This window comes from Hippoglossus hippoglossus, chromosome 20, assembly GCF_009819705.1.
Source record: "Hippoglossus hippoglossus isolate fHipHip1 chromosome 20, fHipHip1.pri, whole genome shotgun sequence".
NCBI classification, from domain to species: Eukaryota; Metazoa; Chordata; class Actinopteri; order Pleuronectiformes; family Pleuronectidae; genus Hippoglossus; species Hippoglossus hippoglossus.
In genome coordinates, this window is record NC_047170.1 from 18,539,707 (window position 1) to 18,556,295 (window position 16,589).

The following is a 16,589-nucleotide window of genomic DNA, read 5'->3' on the forward strand; positions in this document are numbered from 1 at the left end:
GGGACGGAGGGGTAAGGTGGTGGGGGTTTTTCGGGGATATGACGGTGCACTGACGGAGAGAGAGCGAGAGAGGCATAGAGAGAGAGAGAGAGAGGAGAGAGAGGAGATGGAAAGACGGGGAGGGTGTACTGAGGAACAGAAGAATTATAGAGCTTTAATAGTGGGGACTTCATTAGAGACTGAGACGAGGGAATGAGACGGCTTTACCGCCCCGATTATCAGCTCACCACCACCTCCGCACTGAAGCAGCCGGAGCGGACGAGAGAGAGGAAGAAAGAGAAAGCGAGACACAGAGAGAGAGAGAGAGAGAGATAGAAAGGGAGAGTGAGTCTATCCAGCCTGGGAGGCCCCCTCGTCCCCAATCCGCTCCAATGACCTTTCCACAGATCCACTGTGTGCTCTCTGGGTAGCACTGCTCGCCACTGCCTGCACATGCTTTCATTAACATATGCTACCTCTTCCTGTCTCTTCCGCCCCTCTCTCCGGTCTCTTGCTGTTTCCAGACAAACCATCTGTAACATCACTGGTTTCATCTACCTGCTGAAGTAATGACTCTTTAGGAATTTAACTAAATGTTCGGGGATGGCCACGTTCAAACATGGCGGGTCAATTGCAAGCGTGATGTAGAGGGTAGGCTTTAAATGTATAGTATGTAACCTCGGCCACTAGGGGATATCTCAATTAAAAGAATAACAAAAGGCCTAAGCTGTGTCTCAGTTCAAGGGCTGCATCCTTCGGGGAACGCAGTCTTCGTGGGACGGGTAGAGCACAAAGGCTGAGTCAAAAAGAGACGTGTGGTCTGTGATCTGCGTTTGACAGCAAAGAGACTCGTGTTCAATAGATGTGTCTCGTCCTCTTCTCGGCTTCTTAAATTCCCTTCACATCTCTGCATGTCTTACATTTCCCTCCCTCCGTCCCTCCATTACGTTTCTCATCCCTCTTCGGCTGTCACTCTCTGTCCTGCTCCATCCTTCCTTTCCTGCTCCCTTTTCTTTACATTCGCTGACCTCTGACATGTCATCATTCTTGCCTCAGCGGTCGTGATGGCGCTGGCAGAAGATCGAGTGGCGGCCCTGAACACAAATGTGTCCAGTGGGCAGTGTGCGGAGGGAGGGAGACGGCACAGCTTCTTCAGTCTCCCGAGTAAATAAATAGACTGGATACCGCTGCTGTGTCCAAGGCTCCCTCTCTGAGAGACTGCCGCCGCAATCAACACCGACTCCTGCCCTCGCTACATGCATCATTAGCAGCGCTAGGAAATCCTTTCCACTGGTCTCTTACTACTTGTGTCTGCATCAGCTAATGATGTCCCAGTCCATCCATAAATTTGTCGTTGTGTGCAGCTTTGAGAAGTTTGACATGGCAGCAGGGTGCACGGGGATGAAAGAGCTCGGCGGACAGACTGCTAAAATGTAGCAGCAGGGGAGAGAGGACATTAGTCGGAGGGAGGAAGCAAACTAACGCTGCCTAAATGGATTTCCTACTGATCGTCCTCTTGTTTGCATCTTCATCAAAATCATTTTCCTCCCGCACCTCCTTCTTAAAGTCGCAAACGAGACCAGATATTTTAGTTTAAAAAGAAATTCACCGGGTTAAATTTAGAACGAGAGCGCACCAACAGGGCTGCGTGCCGACTTTTGATTGGCGCTTGGCGTGGCGTTGTCGCATCACTCGGAACACCTCGAGAGGCCGCGGCTCAGATGGTCTAATACACTGCTTTTGTTAATTATGCAGCAGCACAGTACAGTATTCCCTACTGCTGTCCGTGGTGTGTGTGTGTGTGTGTGTGTGTGTGTGTGTGTGTGGCATTACTATTCACAAGACATAAACCACAGCAGCTCCCACGACGAAGCCACCCAGCGGAAACCTGGGACCCGTGACGACGCATGTGAAAATGTCATGCCACTCGTTTTCTCATCCCTCAACTCCCCTTTCCATCTATTCGCCCTCCCACTCCACCACCACCACCCCCCCCCCCTCTACTCGACATACGCCATTCTTGTCCTCAATGTGCAACACGAAGGATTCTGCCGTCAAAGCGTCCTGCGAGAGCGGTTGTGAATAAGGAGTCGTGGGAACAAGGGAGACGGGACGCAGCAGGTGGGAACTATAAGGGGAAGGATCTTTATTTGGATGGCATTTGTGTGAGCGTGTGGGTCTGTGTGCACGTATGCGATCTTACTGAGGGTCTCCGGCGTAGCTGAGCTGAGCGGGACGGATTCCAAAGTGGACGATGATGGGGAAGGTGATGACATCCGGGTTGAACTGTTCCCTGTCCAGTTGGTCGATACGCACCGAGCTGGGTTTCTAGGGAAAAAAAAGAGGTCACACTTTACAGTATGAACACATTCATATGGCTACAAGGCAGCCATCAGTCAACCATCTGCTACCAATATGTGAAATAACAAATAATCCACGCCAGGAGGGTCGTCTGTCACAGGCATGTGATGAGATGAGGCCCAGATTCGGCTTGTAGCGAGCGCACAACAATGATAAAGGGATGTCAGGGACGGCGAGCTACCTTCTGACGCTCTTATCGGGGGGGGGGGAGATTGACAAGCAACATGTCCTCAGCAGACTCCCAATCACAGCTAGCCTGTCAGGCATTCTGCGAGATCAGAGAAGGGGGCTGGAGCATAAGGCGCGAGCGAGTAGCTGCACGGCAGATGGCCCAAGGCGCTCGGGTTCACCTTGACATTAGCCGCGCATGCTCGTCACAACCTGCATACTAACTTTGATTCGGGAGCAAGAGGTCACCAGCCGACGTTGATTCTGCCTTTATGGCAACATAATCAGGTTTGATTGGCGTGCTGGACGGCCTGATGACTGTTTACAGTCCCTATGCAAATGTGTTGTAAATGCTAATTTATACATACGAGGCCATTTAGCGTCTCCTGGTTCTTTACATGCGCTTTAATGGCCCATAGCTGATTGAAGGTTGTGGAGCAGGCCGCTGTGTGAAACGGTCGCTTGTGCACGCCGTGTTTGATTGGCAGCAAACGCGTTGACCTTGACGTAACACAACAGGACTACAAAACAAGACCATGTTGTGGGCTGAGCTGGACGCAGCGTCTCCTTGCTTTCAAAATACGAGTCAACTCGCTGTTTTCTCGACTGATGCATCGACTCATTGACTTTTTGGGGGCAGTCCCAGAGGGTTTACTGACAGATTCATTGGTAAACTAAACATCTTCAGTTGCCGTCCTTCTCTCATCTCTGGATGATGATAAGACAAATCGGGGAAAGACAGTGATTTGACAAAAAACACGCGTTCAGGTTCCGCGTACCGAGCTTCTCTGAATTGTGAATGAAGGGATGTACAGCTCTTTGTCAGCAGCAGGTCTTTACTTGCCACAGCTCAATTACTGCAGGTCATTGCTTCTCTACATGTTATATGACAAAAGGAAAAAGCAGATCAACTCTGCAAGGGCAGTACAACACCTGGACAATTTACTGCATTGCACATTTCCTTTCATTGTACATCACAGTATCTTCTGTGTTTTGCTCGTGGAAACCATGTTGTATAAGCGCTGGATTTCATGCTATGCGATGTTGTGCACAGGATGTTTCAGCCCTTTCACAGTGTATCGTTGTGTGTACACTGCTCTTCACTCACATACCAAGTTGTTTGAGTGACTCCAAGGCAACAGCTTACAAATCTGAGGGCACAGACTATAAATCCCTGCACACAGACTTCTAAACCGACAGCCTACACATTCTCACATGGGTCTTTTATTTCCCCAGCAGCTCAGTGACTCCATACGTTTGGTAAGTTCGGGGTAATTTGTGTGTCTTTTGGAAAAAGCTTTGAAAAAAAGCTGCATGTTTGATTAACCGAGCTCTCAGCACCCTCCAGACACCGGAGGTAATAAAAACCAACATACCACCAAACCCACTAAACCAGAGCCTGAGAGTGACAATGAAGATGACCACCGTTGACCGTTGCCATAGATTGTTCCACTTTCAGCAAACAGAGTAAGTCTCCGTGTATGACCTTTTTAATGGACTTTGTTTGAGTGGCAGCCCAATCTCTAACTTGAGTCTGGGGATAGAAGACTATTAAACACCCACCGCTCTGCAAAACATGACAGCAACAATTCAGTCCTGTCAGGAAGAGCGGGTGACTCGATAACTCAACCACGCCAAAGGTTATACAATCATATTCATTGTTCATACGCAACCTCTTAGCTAGCAATGACATCTTCACCTTTACCCAAACACAATTACTGTACATTCTCTAAAATATGGGCCAGACGAAGAAGGTTAACCAACTCTGCTGTGACATAAAAGCTTCGGCCCGAATCTTGTTGATGACAGCAAACGCCCTTGGGGATAATAGGTGAGGCTGATGTCACGGGCTAACGGCAACAGCCTTATTCCTGCAGTGTCGAGGGTCGGGGGCGACAAACGCCCTTGAAACCGTGGACAAGGCCACCTCCTGTCGCAACAGAGAAGCTGAGGCCTCACCATGCCCGGGTTGGTGACGATCATGCCCTTGCACTCCTCCGCGTATTTCTGCCAATCCAGCTCCTCCCACTGCAGCATGTCTGCAATCTCCTCCTCGGGGACCAGCGGCTTGCTGCTGCGGAGCAGGTAGAGCAGCACCTGGTGCATGGACAGCACCTCCTTCCCGCCATCTAGGACATCAATATTTAACAACGGAATTACACACGGAAAATAAATACACACAACTTAATTGAAACACACAAGGCTTCATGGCTGCAGTAGCTGTGGCTCCACAGGGGGAAAGTCTTTCACTGATCTTCTGTTTAAATCCTTGGCCTAAAAATCAACATTCATGTTAAAAAAGAAACACTCGGTTCTTATACGAGCGTCTCACCTCACTTCACCTCTGCCAGCTCGGAGTTTTTGAGCCAATATTACACGCTCTGAAAATGTCCCGATGCATCACAATTGCATTGTTCAGGAAACGCACAGGTGAACACAGGCGCCGATGAAAGGTCGGACGCCGCACAATACGTGAAGGCACATAATGACACGCTGAAGGAATAACATTCAAATATGTACTTACAAAGTCAGGAGGGAACAGAGAGTCACTTATGAATGTGCAGAAAATACAACCATGCACACACACACATACATGCACTCTCCCAAGTCAAACATACTCGGTTTAATAGACACTCATGCAAAATTGATTGACCTCCATTTATGTGTGTGCACATGGACGGACACATTGAAAAATCCACTGCTCTCTCTCAGTCCTGGAAATGCATTAAGAAAATAACAAATGCACACACACACACACACACACACACACACACACACACACACACACACACACACACTTCCAAACATCGCCGTGCTCTCACTCTCTCTTTACACATCACATCACAAACATTGGATTGGACAGTTTGGTTTTCTTTTTTTGTGCTTTTGTAAAAGAGGCAGATACACGTTTGTAGCGGACCAAATTGGAAGAGCTGGGAGAGAAATTGTTTTTTGATGGAAAGGAGGTAGGTGGCACGGCTGTCATAACAAACTCAGCGGCGATATCGTAGCGCACCAGCACCATCATGTGCATCGAAGATGAATATCACGCAGCCACACAGCTGCTCGGGCTCTGTAACTGAAGCTCAGGAACGCACCGCTGACATCAGCATCACATGCAGAAATGTATAACTGCTGGAGACGTGCATCCTTTTTGCTCTTCCCCTGCACGTTTTAACCGGAGAACTGCGTTGCCACCGACCAACAGAGGGAGACAAACAGCAGTGGAGGCTCTGTGCAGCTTGTTAAGAGTCTTACCAGGTAAGAATCGGACGAAACGCGGCATGAAATGGAAACCCCGACATCCAGAGGTCTGGTCTTCCAACTCAGGCCCTGGACAAGGAAGAAGAATTTCTATTTGTTTGGTTGTTTGTTTCCTTTCACAACACAAGTCTGACATGCTTTTCACACACATCTAAGATTTAGAGTGGAAAGTTATGGCTGGAATGACAACCACAGTTCTGCTGCCTCCCAATTTCACGACAGTTTTCAGAATCAGCGCAGCGTGAGTTTGTTCTTTTGTCTTTTCAAATCTTATTTATAACTGCACACATTTGTCTTAAAATAAATACAGTCAGCCCTTTATCCAAGTTACTGTAACGGACAAACACAATCTATTTTAAATAACACAAATCCTTGTTGTTCTTCTCTATTTCTATTGAGTTATATCACTTAAAAAATCATTTTTTAAGTGATATATTATTGTTTTTCCAAATAATCTTTACAGGTCAGCAACAGAATAAAAATGGATTTGACCATTACCCAGCGGAACCCTTGTCCCATTTCTGCAACATGAGATGATTTCCTCTCTCATATTGACCAGTTTATGTGGTGGAGAATCATTTCTGCTTTCTGTGGAAGCACTGCCTGCAAATCCCAATTTGTAAAGAAAACTTGTTCCATCTTGTGGGATTCCTACCTGTCAGGTTCCAGTCATACAGCTCGAGAACGTCCTGGAACAAGTAGGAGGCAAACAGCTCCAGGCCTCGGACACAGTAGTTCTGGACACAGGAGACAGACGGTGTGTGACAGTGAGAGCCGCATGAGAACATACAGTCCCGACTCAGTGTTCATGTAGATATGACAGATAAGTAAATCCAGTTCTCTAACTTTATCACATAAGCCACTGTATCGCTGTAATCAACTTCAGCAGGTTAAAAAGAATCCCCTCTCCCTCCTCTGAAAGGATTAGCACCTCCGCTCGCCCGGGCGCTGAGGTGCGAGGGTGACGCGTGCGGCTCAGCTGTGCTCAGGCTGAGCCGTTTGAGATAAAATAAAATAAGAAAAATAAAAAAGAGACAAAAGGGGGTGAAAAAGAGCCGGGAGATAAAGTGGGGTTTTACTGACCTCCGGTGTCATCTCCTCTATGAAGTGAATGGTGTAATCTATGTTGAAGCGGATCACACGGCACAATGGAATCTGTGATGATGAAAGGAACAGAGGACAGGGAGAAGAAAGGACGGGCCGACTCATTACCATGGCGTTAGGTAGAGGTTACAGCTTTTCAAGGAAACTCATTAAAAACTCATCCCCGCTTGCAGAGCTTGTCCAGAGTGGAGCTCTCACATGTACAGAAAAGGTACGTACGCAGGAGGAACCCCACTCTAACTCGCTGCAGTGTGGATAAACATGCAAAACCTTCGGTCAAATTAAACACCAAGACATGTACAAACACTCGATGGCACGCCTCCGCACGCACACATGCACCTGACTCTTAAAAATTAAGTAACTCAAATCTCACTAAAGAGATAAGCCTGCTCTTCTGTGTTTAATCTCCCTAGTTACACGGTCTTTGTTGTCTGAGCGCAGGGGTCCATTTTAAGGGATTAACCTGGGAGTCACATTCATTCTTGCCCATCCTGGCGGCTAACTAGCAGGGGGCTAATATCACCACGCTCCGAGGTTTTCTAATCCCCACGCTGCCACAAAGCGTTTACCCCGGCTTTTAACAAGGGCTGCTTAAATTATCCAGTTTAAATCATGCCTAATCCTCTGAGCTCTTTTCAGACGTGGCAGATATTGACCAAGTGGTTTATTATTCAAACATGCAGGAGGACACACACGCGTGTGGACGCTGACCCACAAAAAGCACACGTGGAATTTTCACACTTTGAAGGAGTTTTCAAGAAACCGGGTTTTGTTGTCTCCCGTCGATTTCTTATCTCGTTTGAACTTAAGAGCCGGGCGTCGTGGCTCAAATGGCTGCAGAAAGAGCAGCGGCCCTTTTAAGTCGCGACCTCTCTCATGTTTGACAGTCACTGATGTTCAAAAGTGACGGAGAGGACTCTGCACAAGGTCAGCGCGCCGAGAGGAGGACGTTGTCCGGGCGACAAGGACGTCAAACGACCTGAAGCCAAATGCCAATATGAAGATATTTTTGAATAGAGTGGAGTTCAAAGGGGAGGATATATTCGGACTACATTATATGTGCAGCCTTGACAGACACATAGAAAGAAAAACAGTCTCATATGTGGCGAGGAGAAGTCATTAAAAACCGGCGTTTATCTCCAATATTCAGCCAGGAAACTTTTGAAATATGAAGAATTCTAAACAGAAATTGGTGGATTTGTTACAGCGGCAGCTCTTCTGGTTTAGGAAGCCGGGGATCATGGGTAATATCCAGAGTTTCTGTTTCAGATCAGTGAGTGAAACTATGCAGTCAGAGCTCCACCCAACACATGAATACACTAAACATTATTATTATTGAGATATGATCTTCCCGAAAGATGATAAATATTATTTCTATGATCTTATCTGTTTTATTGTTCTATTCCTCTGAGCATTTTCCTTCGTCTTATGCCATTCTGGTGATGTTTCTTCTTTGCAGTTTAAGAATAGCACAATGTAAATAAAGTTTATTGTTATTATTATTATTAGACAAATACTTGTTTTTTTTCAATGCATAACACGCGTTCGTGCTTGAATATGAAATTACTTTCCCTTAGTGAAACGTGGAGTTTTATTTTAGCTCATGGAAAAGTTTCTTGTTTCTTGTTTCATCTGTGAGGCGACGCTCAAACAGCACACGTTCACACAAACAGTCAAATATACTCATTGAGACACCTGCCTCTGAAAAACACACGGAGAGAAACTGCAAACTCCAGCTAACTAAATAAATAACGATGACATGAAATATAAAAACAAAAAGAACAGACGTAGCCGAGGAGAAAATGACTGTACACCGACGCCCACTTCCTGTCAGAACTCTGAAAGTATCGCGGCGTGGAACAAAGCGGGCTTACGTTAGTGAGAGGACTGTGGGAGAAGAGGGAGAAGCCTTCGAACAGGTACTCGTGGTCGTCGTACTCGATCACTGTCGGCCTGTCGGTCTGAGAACAGGAAACAGCAGGTCATGTTTTTATACAGCGATTACTGCCCTGAAGCTGTGAGAACCCACTATGAAGTAATGACACTGATGATATGAGTTCCGCTGTGTTAATATTCACATTTTTCTACTCTTGTAAAAAAAAGGAAAACGACAGATTCCTACCAGGAAGTTGGTTGGCGGTGACACGGTGATCCTGTAGTGGAACAGTTTCCCTGCGTTGTTGTTCATGGTACGACACTGTTTCACTGCCTGAAAAGAAAAGAAAAACACACAATCTCAATAACATTCATCAACTTTAAAAGTGAATTACATATGTACGCTTCGCTCTCACATTATAATAAAACCAATGATGTGGTTTCAGTGAATATTTGGGCTGACTAGAATAATATCCATGCACCCGTGTGGCACAGCTTCAAGGTTAGGAAAGGGTGATTTATTCACAGCGTGTCATACCTCCTCCCCCGGGTAGATGCTGTGGCGGATCCCTGTACGTCTGGCCTTGGCACTGCACTTACACAGGGGGCCATCATTCATCTGGACAGAAAGAAAATATACGTAAATCAGACACAACCGCTCCACTTGCCGTGTGTAACACCGGCGCCGCTGAACATTTCACATCTCCTAAACGCAAACTCCTGACCTTTACTCCTCCACTGGAGCTTGGAGTTTTTTTTAAAAGTTTTCCTGTGTGGTGGTGTCGGGGTGACGTGAAGGCAAACCGACCAAAAAAAAATCAAGACACAAAATGAAAAACTGTTGGCCTACAAGTGTGTCTTCAGTTGGAAATCCAATTCATTGACATTTCAAATTTCGAAAGAAACTGAACAGATCAAACCTCCATTTCCTGCCTCGTCTACTGAAGCATTATTTACTAGAATGTTTTCAAAAGCTCCCAGAGACTTGAACTCGGTGCTCTGACACACACACTGTTTGGAAAATGCATTAAATGTTTGATAAAGTATTATATCTTGATGTATATATAAATTATAGATTCATTGGCACCAGAATCCCAACACGTTTTCTTTCTTTAACGGGGCAGAGGTGCAGCTTCCCATTACTTCTCTCTCCTTCCTGATGAGACCTGGAGCCGATCCACGTTTGTCTTTTCTTCCTCCAACATCCTCCAAGACTAAATTAATAATATTATTTGACCTGAAGTCAAAGTGTGTGAGTTTTCCCCCCCCCCCCATGTTTCTCTGCATTATTCAACGTTCAGCGGGATTTGGGAGATCTTATTTTTTGGTCTTTTTGGCACATTTTTGTCTGTTTTAGAATTGAATGAAGTCCTATATGTACTGTGCATATCGCCCTAGGTGTAAAAGTAAAATCCATATAGCTCAGGGTCTATTTTCTTTCTATGAGTCAAAATGTCCCCTGGCGTTAGGGCCCAAATCTTCTGTGTGGGTCCTCAGGCTCCGATTTGAGTGATACTAATGTTGTGGCGTTGCTTAAGAAGAATATAATGTAGACGATGAAATGGCAAAATGTGGTTTTGTGACATGATAAAACACGACAAACCAACCTGTCCCGGGTCGTTGTACCACAGCTCCTCGTGCAGGCGGTCGGGATGAGCTTTCTTCCTCTTGATCTCGGCGATGACATCAAAAACCTCTGAGTCAGAGCTGCTGGAGCAGGTGCTTCCTCCGCCGTCTGACTCACACTCTGACTCGCTGCTGCTGTTGTCTGGAACCAAAGTTCAGAAAAGGTCCTCCATCATTAGAGCGTTGTAGGGCAGACAAGTGAAACATAATTCGCTGAGCCGGGAGCTGGTCGAGTGGTTAAGCTCCCCTCGCTCAGCTGTGCCCTCGCACACTATCATACAACATGAAGTCACAGGGAAGCCATCTGTCAAAACGTCTCAGTCAGCTGTTTCAGAGGAGTAATTATCCACACAATGCTGATGACACAGCAAACGTTCTTCTCTTCAGTGTTTCATCAGGGAAACAAGTGGTGTTTGCATCATTTATCAATCACTACGTTGGATTCATTGATTAAATACTCCAGCTCATTGTACTTTCTTAACCATCTGCACACTTTTATGATTCTGTGAGATTAAAGAGCAGCAGACATCTCATGTTTTCTTTATTTCTGTCACTGAAAAGAAACCTAATGAGGATTATTATTATTATTATTAATCAGCTGAATAGTTTGTGGCTTTAAATAAGTAGATACTTCTATTCTTATCATTTAACTTGTTATTTACTATAAAACCAAGTAAAAAAATCTGTGTAACAAATCCAGAAATCTTAAAACTTCAATTTTTTGGACAAACGATTGACTTGGCTGTATTATTTTTATTTTGAAACAGTACAGATGTTTACATGGACACTAAAGCTTCTTTCAGACGTGCACCGAACTCTGGATAATCTCTAGAAATTATCCCGAGGAGCTGTACGTGAGAACACAAATGTTAAGAGTCAGTAGCTCCAGGCAATCTCCAGACTGTTACCTGCCAGCTCCCGAATAAAACCTCTGTCAGAGGGAGCTCATGTGAGAACACAGCCGAGGATTCACAGCCAGCGAGTGAAGAAACGTCTCAGTGTTCCGATATTAACCAGATTACGACAGTAGAATAAGACACTGCCATGGAAACAATAAGAATCAAATTAAAAACGTGTGGAGTATTATGACCTTATTCACATTACGCAGACAAATATATGTCTTAGTCATTAGCATTTTTGCCACATTCATTTTGCTGTCGATGTAAACGCAGTCGCAGCTGAGCCCCGATGATGAGATGACGTCACAGAATGCTGCTTTGTTGATGCAGATTTTGATCGGGCATGAAACACACTGTGCTCACTTGTTTAGTTTTATTAGATCTCATTGAGCGAGACCGATACCGTTGAGGCGCTGAAGGAGACGATCGAGCTGACGACCGCGCAGATAACATCATAAACACTGAAGTTAATCTCTGCCTCGACCTAATGCACGGCTGAGAACGCAGCCGGTTTTTATGGCGCATCAATAACAAAAGGTTGTCGACGAATGTATTTATTGTTGAATGTTATTTAGCTGCTGCACTTACCAGCAACAACTTACACGAGTACAAACATAACACGACAGAACGTAATCAATCACTGGCTGCTGGAGGTAAAAAAAACAAAAAACTAATGGTGATCTTTAGAGCTGGAAGATTAAAACAGAAATTATATCTCAGATGACATCACACTCGTGGTTTTCACCTGCACTGATTTGACATAATAACTCAACAAATCTATGTGACAGAGCAGACACAGGTACAAAAATGCTCCATCCCTCAAAAACATCTGGATTTAGATGTTTCAAAATATCAGGTTAAGCCAATCGGAGGCAGGGTAGGAGCCGGACTAGACGCTTCTCAACTCGACCCACCTGGACCCTCATCCAGTTTGGTCTTGGGCGGTTCCCATGACGGTCGAGCAGCCTTGGCTCGATCCTGCCTCCTCACCAGCTCCTCCTCGAAGCGTTCGTACAGGTCCCGCAGTTTACTGGTCCCCACGACCGTAGAGTCTCCCTGGGAAAAGAAACACATTCAAACACAACGTGAAAATCGGTGAAAGAGCAAATAAGAGCGAGGAGATGCTGAGATTCCACCGTCAGTGTTTAACACACTCACAGCAACGGTCGCTTTGTGAGTCACTCCATTAGTGGAAGTTATATTGGTAGAGTGTGACCTTGGCTGGTAGATGGATTTCACTAATACACGCTTGAAATATGATATGAAGAAAAACTTCAGATATATCTGTTTATGAGTAATAACTGTATATCTAGAGGTTGTGCATTAAACTCAAAAGATTCCACCACCGTGACCTGCACACTGAGATTCAACACCCTGTTAGTGAAGCTCCGGTAACCGACTCCCACAGGTCGCATTGCAGCTGCCACAGCACGGACATAACAGGCATTGATCGGTTCATGGACGGACAAAGACATAAAGTTAGGCTCCATCTCGACATTCACCTACACTCAAGTTAACTGAAGGACAGGTAAGCTCGCGGCCGGAATGTGTAATTCATGTGAAGAAAGAAGCTGAGGACGCCATGAAGCAAGGGTTCAGAGATAAAAGGTCAGAATTTCAAAAAAGAAAAATGAGCCGCCAAAGTCCAGAAGATCACAGGGAGAATACAAAGGGTCAGGCGGTGATTTGTGAAGAGCGTCCAAGGCTGAAAATATAGTGTAAAAGAGAATAATCCAATTTATGGCCAAAATTATAATGGCAGACACAAATTAGGGAGGTTTCATTTGGTCAAAACAAGCACTTCTCTTGTTTTAACTATCTTTAACAAACTGCCGGCAAAGTATGATTTACAAACAACAAACTATTAGCAGCTCAACATAGGACGTATAACGACCACCGTACCACTTGGTCCATGGGGTCATTGGAGTAGTAGTTCTCAGCGTGGGTGCAGCGGATCCAGGCAGGTTTCAGCTGCTCTTCCTCCTCCTTATCATCATCGCCCTTCTCTTTCTCCTTCTCTCTGTCTCGGTCCCGCTCCCGGTCTCGCTCTCGGTCTCTGTCGGTGAAGGTCTCCTCGGAGTCTTTGCTCCTGATGGACGAGTAGCTGCGCTCCCTGCTCAGACCCGTGGAGGCCTCCGACCTCCTGTCCCTCTCGTCTTCCCAGCGACCGCGTTTCCTGTCTCTGCTTGAGGAGCGACTAGAAATGACAAAAAGCAGGATGGCAGTGAGCAGGGATGAGAGATAAAACCTGTCAGGGAAACTTATGTGCTCTTCACATCAGCTTTGATATAATAACTACGGGATTACACACGTACCTGCGAGGCCTCTTCCTGTGCCTGTCAGGTGACTGGGACCTCCGACTTTCTCTGTGTCGATGCCGCTCTCTGTGAACAAACACACACACACACACACACACACACACACACACACACAGTGGTGAGGAACATAAACACATTACACAAATGCATGTGATTCAGTAGAGTGCCGTCTGAGTACCTGCTGCGATCCCTGCTCCTGTGTCTGGGAGGAGTCCGGCCTCTGTCGTACTCAGACCTGTACCGTCCACCCTCTGGCCGTCCACCCTCTGGCCTCATGCGCTTGTCCGGACTCCGCCCGCGGTCCTTCCTGTCTCCGGGAAATTCCATTTTGTGCCTCTCACCATGGTTACCGTAGGCGTAGCCCTTCTGCCTGTGGTCATCATGGCGATAGCCTCTTTCTGGAGACCTCCGGTTTTCCAGGGGTTTATCATACTTGTACTGACCCCCGTGCCTAAAGCTGTGGTCTGGTTTAAATGAGCTCGGGTTCTGTGTGTAGCCAGGACTGAAAGTGGGAGGCGGGAATGGAGGGTGAGGAGGGTGAGGGTAGTTCATGGAGTACGGAGAGTGGTAGCTCATAGACTGAGAAGCCATTTGGTGAGGCATGGGCGAATGTGGTAACGGTGGTGGGGCCACAGGAGGCATCATGTAAGAGTGGTAGGCATTCTGAGCAGACACCTGGGAGCCTGGTGTCGGTCCGCCTGTGGCGCTGGGCAAGGTGGGAGGTGGAAAGTTAGGTGGGGGTTCTAAGAAGCCCTGCCGGACTGGAGGCTTGGAGAAAGGTGGGCGCATTGGACACTGGTTAAGAGAACCGGGAGTCTGGGATGGTGCCGGAGGAGGGTATGGCATGAAGTCAGAGTGTTGAGGCATGTAGCTGCTGTTCCCATGGTAGCCGGAGCTGGGAGGAGCCTGTTGATCGTAGTGGTATGGGGGCACAGGAGGCTGGGGAGGGGGGGGTCTCAGGTTGGCGGGTCGGTAGCTTTGAGGGGAGCCGTGCTGGCCTGGAGGCATCCCGCCCCTGGTTCCCCCACGATCCTGCTGGAAAGACATGACTGCGGCTGCCAAAATAAATAATAATAATCACGTTAAAATTCACTCTAACTTAGGTTGGGTTCACTTTCTTTTACTTACTGGGAAAAAACACATAAATTGACATCAATGACATTAAATCACATATTAAATTACTTTTAAAAGGCCACGGTACCAGTTCAGAACTATGGAGGAGGAGTTTCCTCTGTTCATTTTTACTCTTCAGGGTTTCCTGTCGCACTGCTTCTTGTGTCTGGGACTTAAGTTACGTGTTAACTAGGTCATGGTTAAGATAAGGAGAGATTACTATTTTAAGGGAAACACAAGCGTTTTGTAATGTTAGTAATAGAAGTATGTTCTGTTGATGAATTTAACATCTTTACTGTTTCATTATTATAGGATTTTCTTCCTCTTCCCTTTCAGTCGCTAACTGTTTCTCAACTATTTACACTTTTTAGAAATATTTAGCTTTTATTTCTCTCTTTTAAATAAACAAGGACCTGTTAACAGTGTATTTAAAGCCAGACAGGTATTTTCTGGTTTTAGTTGTAGTGATGTTTGATGATTATTTTGTGAGACTAACTCATCTAGTTGTGTTTGCAGTTTCTACACAGTATTACTATGACAGGTTAATGTTAAAAATAAGAATTATAAGTAAAGCGTTATCTTATATTTCATATAATTGATGATTCGACAGGACGATGCTCATTAATCAACATTAAAATGACTGTAAATGAGAGAGTTCGCTCAAAATGCCAGTTTTTAAAATGGCAACCTAACATTAATAAAAAACAAAATGACTCGTTATAGTCAAACACATACAAACAATAAACACACAGACTAATATTCTGACAATGAGTGACAACACAACATACGAGACAAAGCACAGTAAAGACCAACGAAGACAAACTGCAGACGGGCAGCAGAGGACAGCGGACAGCCAGGAGTCTAATGTGCACACGTCTGATTATCATTTACATTTCTGCATCTGAACGATAAGTATTTACTTCTCTTATCTTGTACTGGGGCGACAGAGAAGAACCTTCTCCCACTGGGAATGACCCAGTCCCCCTGATGGGATACCTCTGGTAACCTGAGTCACTTCAGTGGGGAGAGTATATTATTATATCTTATAAACTAGACAAAAGGTTATTATATTTAATCAACTTAAAATGTCTGTGTGTATTTAAAGATCCAAGTGGCTTCATGTTAGATCTGTTGTTATCACATTTTTATTGCAGCTAAAAGTGGCCACAATAATTCATCGTTTGACAAAAGCTGGTGTCATTCACAAAAGCAAATATTACATAAATATAAAATCTATTAAAATCCAGGAGCGTGCACGTGCGGGTTAGAAGAGAATGAAGTCGTTATTCACAGAAGCTACTTTGAGCAACACGGTAGCCCACTAGCTAGCACATCATGCTAGGCTACGATGGAAACACATTGGAAACGACGAGGACGAGACGAGACCACGCAAGCGTTTCTCCGTCGTCATCGTCCGATCACAAACAAACAGTTATTAGAGTCCGAGATGTTTTTAATTGTTGTTTAATTCAGTTTTAATTTCGTGATGCTGAGCAGAACGATGACTTACCTGCTAGGTACCACGCTCTCCGCGAGGCCGTGTTTCTGGCCGGAACGTTTAGGAGGGGGGGGACACGGGAATTGACCAATCACAATCAGTTGGTTTGGTTGCTGGCCAATGAGAGGCCGGGAATCGTTTCCGGTCGGGTCGATCCTCAGTGTAGCACAAAAACAAATAATAGAATAAAATGAAATAAAATGAAACGAAATTAAATAAAATAATAAAATTAAATAATTATCAAATAAAAACTATTTTATAATAAATATTTACTGAATAATAGAATAGAATATAACAAGGAGAAGAATTTAAAGAATAGTTGAGAGTGAAATGTTCCTGTTCTGTTAAATTTTAATGAGATTTCCCACATTTTATTAATTATTG

At 45.3% G+C, this 16,589-nt stretch overlaps 1 protein-coding gene across 1 annotated transcript in view; it reads right to left on the reverse strand.

The window, feature by feature from the left end:
- drosha (drosha ribonuclease III) overlaps positions 1-16,258 on the reverse strand; it is a 79,357-nt gene extending 63,099 nt beyond the window's left edge. The window contains exons 1-14 of the mRNA XM_034572023.1: positions 16,218-16,258; positions 13,773-14,649; positions 13,592-13,660; positions 13,179-13,473; positions 12,191-12,332; positions 10,359-10,519; positions 9,290-9,370; positions 8,999-9,085; positions 8,751-8,837; positions 6,856-6,927; positions 6,428-6,509; positions 5,767-5,841; positions 4,468-4,637; positions 2,183-2,307 (exon numbers count right to left, since the gene is read on the reverse strand). Of these exons, the coding sequence (XP_034427914.1) occupies positions 2,183-2,307; positions 4,468-4,637; positions 5,767-5,841; positions 6,428-6,509; positions 6,856-6,927; positions 8,751-8,837; positions 8,999-9,085; positions 9,290-9,370; positions 10,359-10,519; positions 12,191-12,332; positions 13,179-13,473; positions 13,592-13,660; positions 13,773-14,641 (2,315 nt within the window). The 5' untranslated portion in view covers positions 14,642-14,649; positions 16,218-16,258. The remainder of the gene's footprint in view (positions 1-2,182; positions 2,308-4,467; positions 4,638-5,766; positions 5,842-6,427; positions 6,510-6,855; positions 6,928-8,750; positions 8,838-8,998; positions 9,086-9,289; positions 9,371-10,358; positions 10,520-12,190; positions 12,333-13,178; positions 13,474-13,591; positions 13,661-13,772; positions 14,650-16,217) is intronic.
- Positions 16,259-16,589: the final 331 nt, after the last annotated feature.